The sequence below is a fragment of the Humulus lupulus genome, chromosome 1, assembly GCF_963169125.1.
Source record: "Humulus lupulus chromosome 1, drHumLupu1.1, whole genome shotgun sequence".
NCBI lineage: Eukaryota > Viridiplantae > Streptophyta > Magnoliopsida > Rosales > Cannabaceae > Humulus > Humulus lupulus.
In genome coordinates, this window is record NC_084793.1 from 305664218 (window position 1) to 305673116 (window position 8899).

The following is an 8899-nucleotide window of genomic DNA, read 5'->3' on the forward strand; positions in this document are numbered from 1 at the left end:
TATCTTAGCTAAGTAAAGTTCTTGGACTCTACACCTGTACTCACACTCGGTCGTTCCCTCGAGACATCGTTGCCCTGCCTGCACTGTAATCACACTCGGCAGTTCCGTGGTGGCATCCTATTATCCTGAGTTATACACACCCAAGATAATTACTGCAAGTTCTATACTCACACAAGCAGCTAGAATCTAGTAGCACGCCTACTCTATCATCTAAGCATGTCTACTAACTAAAATACCTAGCACTATTCTCATGCTAACCAACCTAATGCAACAATTCAGGTCACAATATAATTACATAATTAGACAAATAGGAAAACAAGGTTGTACGCATAATGTACACCCTGTGCGCAGATGTCCACTCTTCTTACCTTAAAGAGTAAATTGTTCTCTGACATGTCTCGAACCACTTGTTGTGTCACATTGACGACCGCTAGCTCCTAGACGTCTAATTACACAACCACAATTCAGGTAAAATAAAATAGGCGTTAGGGTTTTATTTTGAAACCCTAATTATCGAAATAATTTAACTATGTCACATACACAAACAATGATATTTCTAACGTATCGCATGAATTCATATAAATAATTTTTATGTGAAAATTACCAAAATTTCCTTTTATCATAATTACATAAAAGACTCAATAATTTCTAAAGATTATCATGTGAAAAAAAAATTTAACAAACAACTTTTCCAAAACCCTAAATAATCAGCAAGTGTGATGATTCCCGTGATCCGTAAGGGGAAAGACCGAGTAAAGCTGTACAATCCCACATCGCCTAAGGAAGAGGGCTAAAATGGATTGATGGGTACTACCTATATCAACAAGATGCATCTTCTTTTTGGTAGCCCATCACTTGAGAACTTCAAAGTTAAGCGTGCTTGACCTGGAGTAATCTCAAGATGGTTGACCTCCTGGGAAGTTTTCCCAGGAAGCATGTGAGTGAGGACAAAGCACACTGGAAAGACTCGTGTTGGTTTGTAGGGCCAGTTGTCATTTCAGGAAGCAGCCATAGTGACGTGGGGCGTTACAGGGGAAAATGAGGAAGAGGGTACGACCTGGGAAAAATTAAGGGGAAAATGAAGGACTTTATCTCGGCGAGCCCATTCGGCCCACCAAGATAGGGTATTCAAAATAACTAATCTCGATGGGTCCATTCGGTCCGTCGAGATAGGACATTAAAAATAACCAATCTTAGCATGCTGGTTGAGATTGGTATGGCGAAATACCCTAGTTTTTTAGTTGTGTCCAAGCACTTTCAGACATATTGAAGCTCTGACAAGGACTTCGATCATAACTTGATGCTTTGATTGACTCTATGATCTTCATTAGAAGTTTGGATTGACTCTCTGAACTCTCTCCCCGCCTACGAACTCCAGTGATATTCATTCGAAGTCTCACCCTTCTCCTCCGACGTGAGAAAAATAGCTCCTCTTTTGCCACCAATTAGTCCTTCAAGTTTGTTGAACAAGCCTGAGTCGTCTTTCTCTCTGGCTCTGGTTTTTCTCTGGTTAGTATATATATTAGATTTTTGTAATTGTTTAGCTGATTAAAATGGAGGTTCATTTTTTGTGTATGGTGCATACAAATTTGGTTTTATGAGTTTCAGATTCTTGGAATTACTCCTATTAATACTTATAGTGCAATGCAGAGTTTTTGGAAGAGAAATAACTAGAACCAAGGTATAACATAATTCTTGCATTGCATTGTTTCTTTTTTATTTTTTACATGATCTGAGTGAAAATATAGAGAGTATAAGAGCGTACTGAAATATATGTGAACAAATGTCTCAGCAACAATGAATTGAGAGAGAGAGCTGATTATTTATACAATAGAGTTGTTACAAAGATGAGGACTAATCGACTCTAACAAACTCTAACAATATCCCCAAAAATACGGGTTTTGTAATAACAATCCTAACAAATTGTCTAATTGTTTCTCAACATTCCCCCTTAAGCGAAAGGGAGAAACAACAACTTGAAGTTTGTCTCTGAACCTGAGAAATCTTTCAACAGATAGACCTTTTGTAAGCACATATGTAGGGACATATCTAATCTCAACCATCTTTTGCAAAACTAAGTCACGAATAAAATGCACATTAATTTCTATATGCTTCGTGCGAGCATGATAAACTGGGTTAGTTGCAAGTGAGGCAACTCCCAAATTGTCACACCAAATCACAGGTTGATCTTTTACAGGTACATGCATCTCTTTGAGCAAGCCTTTCAGCCATATAACTTCAGAGGCAACATGAGCCAATGCTTTGTATTCAAACTCTGTACTGGAGCGAGCTACAACAATTTGCTTCTTTGAACTCCAGGAGATCAAACATGTAATGCCCCAAATTTCCTAATAAGGTTTGGGACCTTGATTAGGAGGCCGGGAGGGCCATAATTGATTTATTATAGTATTTAATGATTATATGCATGTTTACGTGAATTATATTATTATATGATGGTGAATGCATTCATATGGGCTCATATGTTAATTATGAGGGTAATTTGGTAATTTGGCCACTGTGGGCGTAATGGTATATTTTGGGTGCGTGATTGTGATTAATTAATATAGCCACATTATAAGGTGGATTGGTTCGAGCTAATCGACATGAGACGATCATGGGGTGTAAGTGTTCGGTCTAGTCATAACGGGTTTAAGATCGGGGCTCGGGGTGAGTCTCGGGGTGATATTAATGATTATAGCGTTACCGGGGATTTTAGGGTAACGGGATATGATTTAATGGTATTTGAGAATATTGAAAATAGCGGGAATTGGAGAGCGTTAATTATAATTAACGGTATAGGTTGAAAAGGACGATTTTACCCTTGGGAGTGCTTAGAAGCCTTTAAATGACCTAGGGGCATTTAGGTCATTTGGCTTGGATATACATGAGGTTTAGTAGGCTGTAGAAAACAGAATAAAAAACAGAGCTTATCTTCTTCCTTCTCCCTTTCTCTCCCGTACAAGGTTTCCTTCACTTTTTCCTTTGGATATTTGAGAGCCCAATTGAGGAGTTAAGCTAGGAAATTAAAGGTGGAAGCTTAGGAGTTTGGTTCAGCCATTGAAGGGGGTTCAAACTCGGATTTAAGGTAAGTTTCAACCATTAGTTTCTGGTTTATACTCTGTTTTAGTTTAAGATTTCAGCTTGTGAATTCTTGGTGGTTAAGTGGAATTAATGGGAGTTAGGTTGATGTTTGGTTTGGGTTTTGAGGAGGGGGAGTTATGGGTGATGTTTAGAGGTTTAATTGTGTGTTTGGAGAAGGTTTGGAGCTGGTTTGAAGGCTTGGTTTTAGGGGATTATGCAGGGGAGGTCGAGCTGGTGCGTTGCTGATTTTTGGCTGATCTGGGTAATGAGCCGCGACCTGGCTTTTGTGTGCCACGGCCTAAGGTGGTTTTTGAGGCAGAAATGCCTCTGTCAGGGGGATGAGCCGCGGCATGGCTGTGGTGAGCCGCGGCATGGCTGTGGTGAGCCGCGGCCCATCAAGGTAGATTTGGCCAAAAGTGGGTTTTTGGCCTAGGGATGCTAGCTTAAGGCCTCGGGGTTGGTCCTAGTACCCGGTTAAGTGGGGATTGATGTCCCGGAGGCTAGATATTGGTTTGGGAACTTGTGTTGTTCATTTTTATTAATGATACCTTATATTTGGTTATGACTAGGTGACCGCTAAAGACCTAAAGGTTGATCGTTCTCAAGGGTTGTCCATTAAATCATTCTAGCTCGACTTTGAGGTAAGAAAACTGCACCCTGTGTATATGTGACATGCATGGCTATTATGATGCATGTTGGTTGATTACTGAGTATGACATGCGTGGTTACTATTGATGCATGTCGGTTGATTATTATGTATGACATGCATGACTATTCTTGATGCATGTTGGTTGACTATTAAACGTGACATGCATGGCTGTTATTGGTGCATGTTGGATTGTTGAATATATTGCATATGATGCATAAGAAACATGTGAATAGGACATGCTTTGTATACTGGGTGTGATATCGTTCAGAGTTTGAGCCTCTGTGTTAATGCATAGTCCTAATTGTACTAATATCTGTTAAGTAAGCATGCTGAATACCTTGTTTATGGATATTGGACATGTGATATATGTTTGGTGGTATGGCTTACCTGTGTATGGCGCTGACTTATTAGTCATAATCGACAATAGTGTCAGATCTGTCTGTGAAGCTGTGACTTATTAGTTAAGTTCACCACGGGCTGAGCACTGGTCGTGTTTTACCGACCCAAGGGTCAGAGGTGGCAGTGCATTGTGAACGCTGGGCCAAATAAAGATTAGATCTAATCGAGGTCGGCATTGAATGACTCATATGGGGTATTAATGCTGGACCGACCGGAAGGTCAATGAGAACTATAAGCGCTTGCCTGGTCTAAGACCAGATGATTTCAGCCAAGGTATATGACCCCGGTGACCGTTTGTCACATGGCTAAGGGACGTTGTCCATAGTTTCGACTCTAGAGTCGTGAGGAAGGTTATGTTGGTGACTAATCACCTTGCACTTGTCCTAATCAAACTTAAGAAAAAATCACTTATCAGTTAAGCCCTGGTGACCCTATCGTCACATGGCTAGAGGGAGCGATGCTCATTATTGTGACTTTTGGCTATTGTCACCTATCTGGATGGACCATTGGTTCCAAATGGTTACTATGGTTATAGTTGATATTATATCATGTTATATTGTGTTTTCTTGCTGGGCTTTGGCTCACGGGTGCTACGTGGTGCAGGTAAAGGCAAGAGGAAGCTGTACCATCCTTGAGTTGGAGAGCTTAGGTGATGACGTGTACATATGCAGCTGCTCGTCCGCCACGGCCGAGGTTTAAAGTGGAACTAGGGTTGAACCTTGTTTTGCCGCTTAGAACGGCATGTTGTAAATATTTTCTGTAATAAACTTTGAAATTATATTTTTGGGATCTCAATGTATATGTTAAACGTTCTAGTGAAACGTTACATCTTAACCAAAATGTTTAATCCCTAAACCGCTAATCATACTTAGTTCACGATTTTGGCCAAATGACTCGATTAGCGAGTTTAGCACTGTTTACAAGGCACACCGTAACGGTCCCAGGAGTTGGGGCTTTACAAAACACGACCCCAAATAAACACAATACGCACATGTAGACCTGCGATCATCTGGGAAACTCGCCCAATCAGCGTCGGAATAACCCTGTAAAGCAAGAGTTTTGGCTGAACTCTTCTGAAAACTAACTCCATAAGTGGCAGTATTCTTCAAATATCACAAGACTCTTTTACAAGCTTGCCAATGTATATCCTTGGGGGCTTGAAGAAACTGACTTAGTTTGGAAACAATATAGGCTATATCTAGTCTCGTTATTGTCATGTACTGCAATGCACCAATTGTACTTCGATACAAATGAGGATCAGCCATAGGTTCCCCCTCATTGCGCGACAGGGTGTGATGAGGTGGTGCTGGAGTAGAACATCCTTTTGCACCAGTCATTTTAACTCTATGCAATAGATCAGAAACATATTTGGCTTATGATAGATAGATGCCTGTGTTATCACGGAAGGCTTCAATGCCCAATAAATAATGAAGAGAGCCCAATTTCTTCAGAGCAAAAGTACCATGAAGACCATTAACAAGCTGAGTAATGAGATCTGGGTTTGTACCTATCACTAATATATCATCCACGTAGACTAACAACAGAAGAAGCTGAGAATGTTGATGATAAACAAAGAGAGAAACATTGAAGGGCTGAGTGGTTTAAAGGTTTGGATACAAAATTCTTATTATTTAATTTCTTCTGCTATTAATATACTATCACAAAAGATCCTCAGATATCTTAAGATTTGCGGCATATCATTTTTAATGCAGGTCAGTCTAGACGCAATGTTTGATGTACAGATCAAGCGAATACATGAGTACAAAAGACAGTTGCTTAATATCCTCGGCATTATCCATCGATATGATTGTATCAAGGTGACATCATTTAACTTTGACACAATATACTAGAGTTACAAGGTCCCGTAACTGCCTTTACTCAAAGAGTATTCAAGTAGATTTTCTCTGTTTTCTCATGTTTATCAAATGATTCTTTCAGTTTTTCCAAATATCAAGTAAAATCTTGCAGAATGTTGAATGCCTCAATCATGAGTGGTGCTTAAAAAACTTATATTTTAGAAAATGCTGATTCAACGGGTTCAAAAAACCATTCAAAGCCTTTGGGCCTGGAAACATGGTCTTCTCCTGTAGTGCAAGTAGTTTCTTTGGTCCTGGGTTAAAGTTTCAGTATTGATTAATGAAGGGGCTTTTAAGGAAGTAGGGAGTACCTGACTTGTATTTGGGCATATGGAAAGAATGAGACATATGTTTATGAAGACATTTAGTGAGATCATATGCTTTACTAAGTGTTTTTGATTGCTTGACCATTCAGAACTTTATTTTATCTAAGAACCTATGCACATTGTGTGAGCATGACTGTTTCTATGCAGCACTGCAGGGCATGAGGCCTCAGGAACTGGTAGCATGAAATTTCTTATGAATGGATGTCTACTCTTAGCTACAGCTGATGGTTCAACAATTGAAATTTTTGAAGAAATTGGGGCAGAAAATATGGTACTATTATTATTCTTGTTATTTTGAATACCTCTGTTTATCATCAAAAATATGATGTCATGGGTTGAGCAGAGAAAAAATTCATTCAGAAATATTCAATAGTCATTTCAAGATGGTTGAAGCACTAAGCATGATGTCTGATTATTTTCCTATAAGATGTGATTGCTTTTTCTGTCCATGCATTGTTCACCCAATATTGGTTGTGTGGGGACAGATTTCTGAGTAGATTTCTTCTGTTTCTTTTTCCAGTTTTTGTTTGGTGCAAAGCTGGATGAAGTTCCCATCTTGCGTGAGAGAGGACCCAACACGAAAGTGAATCTGCAATTTGCACGGGTTGTGAGGTAGTACCTGTTTTCCCTTTTCACTGCCAGTTCATTATCATCTGATCATCAATATCCCAACAGATGCTTGCCACAGCTAATTTAGTGAACTAGTCACATGTAATTTCTAACTGACAATAAAATTAGCTTTCAGATAGATAGTTCGGCTTACCGAATCAAATTTGCCGAAGTATTCAATATTGTGCTTCTGTCCAGCCTTTGTTTTGGACGGCCAAAAAATTAACATTCTGATGCTTGCTCGAAGCATACCTTGATAGGTTTTCCTTAGAATAGGATCAACCTATTAGACCCAAGCACAATATTACAAAGAGTGGAGAATGGTCCCAGAAGATGTGAGAGCTCCATTGCGACACTATCTTTTGGTAAGTCATTTCACAATATTACATTTATATTTGTAATATTTATAATTAATATTGTTTTATGTTATAGGAACATTTTGACATCAACTTGAATGATGAGACAACTAAAAAATGCATTGATGAACAAATGAGAAAAGCTTGGAAGGGTCATTGTGGGTAATCAACCAACTTATGAAGAGTTAGTAGAACGACTTAATGATACAACTTCCCGCCTTAATGCTACTAACGAACAACTTAGTGTAGTTGTGGATATACTTCATCATAATAATTTGATGGCACCGCCTCCACCACCTCCAACAGACCAAGCTTCAGATGCAAATTTAAGAGAATCGCCATCTATTTCAGTTCGGGAGTCACAAGATGATTCATAGTTTATTTACATTAATTTACTAAGGAATGAACTTTATGAAGTTTTTTTTTTTATTTTGGTAAGGGTAACCTTAAAATGATAACTTTATGACTTATTTTAGTATTGAACATTATAAATAATTTTAGCATTAAACATTTTATTATTGAATGGTTTTTTTCTAGTTTATTTCTAATATATAACATTTATAAATAACTGTTATTATCTTTTACCTACACATAACCATTAAATTTGAACAAAATATAAATTGTGTAACAAACCAATAAAATAATGCTATGTGGGCTAATAAAATGACACCACGTAGGATGCCACATATGATGCCACACAGAATGCCATGTAGGATGCCATGTAGGATGCCACGCAGGATGCCACATATGATGCCACGTAGGATGCCACGTCATTAGACACGTAAAACTACAAAAACCATGTCAGCATACACGTAGGATGCCATGTCATCAAACACGTCATCTGATGACTCATCAATTGATTTATAACTTAGTGGGGTCCACTAATTCTTTTACCTACCAGTGTTAATAAGTGTAGGTAAAGACTCTTTCCCCACTAACTTTTACCTACCAATCTCTACCAATTCAATATTGGTAGGTAAACCATATTACCCACCATTAGGCTAGTTTTACCTACACTTACAATTGGTAGGTAAAGACCCCATTTTCTTGTAGTGATGGAACACATTATGCATGGCAGACAACGCCGGAGGCAAAGCCAATCTATAAGCCACCTGACCAATCCTCTCCAGGATCTCAAATTGACCTACAAATTTCGAACTCAGCTTACCTTTCTTCCCAAACCTTCTCACCCCTTTCCATGGTGAAACTCTGAGGAAAACGTAGTCCCCTACCTGGAACTCCATGTTCCTGCACTTGGGATCTGCATAGCTCTTCTGTCTACTCTGAGAAGCAAGCATTCTAGCTCTAATCTTCTCAATAGCCTCACTGGTCCTCTAGACTACATCAGGACCTAAGTATCTCATTTCACCTGTCTCATCCCAATGAATGGGAGACCTACACTTCCTACCATACAACATCTCATAAGGTGCAACTCCAATGGTAGACTGATAACTGTTATTATAGGAAAACTCTATCAAAGGCAGATACTTACTCCATGATCCACCAAAATCCAGCACACATGCTCTCAGCATGTCTTCCAATATCTGGATCGTCCTCTCAGATTGCCCATCTGTCTGAGGATGATAAGCTGTACTGAACTTCAGCCGTGTACCCATGGCCTGC

General features: G+C 39.1%; 1 protein-coding gene across 5 annotated transcripts; it reads left to right on the forward strand.

Annotated features, from left to right (window-relative positions):
• Positions 1-5822: 5822 nt before the first annotated feature.
• LOC133812674 (alpha-glucan phosphorylase, H isozyme-like) lies at positions 5823-7860 on the forward strand. Of its 5 annotated transcripts, none has more exons than XR_009884007.1 (5): positions 5823-5946; positions 6459-6582; positions 6832-6923; positions 7057-7285; positions 7353-7860. XR_009884007.1 is itself a non-coding variant. In XM_062246471.1 (4 exons), the coding sequence occupies exons 1-4, from the start codon at positions 5864-5866 to the stop codon at positions 7372-7374; spliced, it is 321 nt and encodes a 106-aa protein (XP_062102455.1). In that variant the 5' UTR covers positions 5823-5863; the 3' UTR covers positions 7375-7860. The 5 variants fall into 5 exon arrangements, 1 of the variants encoding a protein (XP_062102455.1); XR_009884006.1 differs by having other exon boundaries at positions 7181-7285; XR_009884005.1 differs by having other exon boundaries at positions 5824-5946; positions 7050-7285.
• Positions 7861-8899: the final 1039 nt, after the last annotated feature.

Excerpts from the sequence above, each read along its gene's own strand:
- LOC133812674 (XM_062246471.1), top strand. The coding sequence starts at position 5,864 with ATGTACAGATCAAGCGAATACATGAGTACAAAAGACAGTTGCTTAATA. Across the intron at positions 5,947-6,458 it reads ATCGATATGATTGTATCAAG|CACTGCAGGGCATGAGGCCT; the intron begins GTGACATCATTT and ends GTTTCTATGCAG. Across the intron at positions 6,924-7,352 it reads CAATTTGCACGGGTTGTGAG|GAACATTTTGACATCAACTT; the intron begins GTAGTACCTGTT and ends TTTATGTTATAG.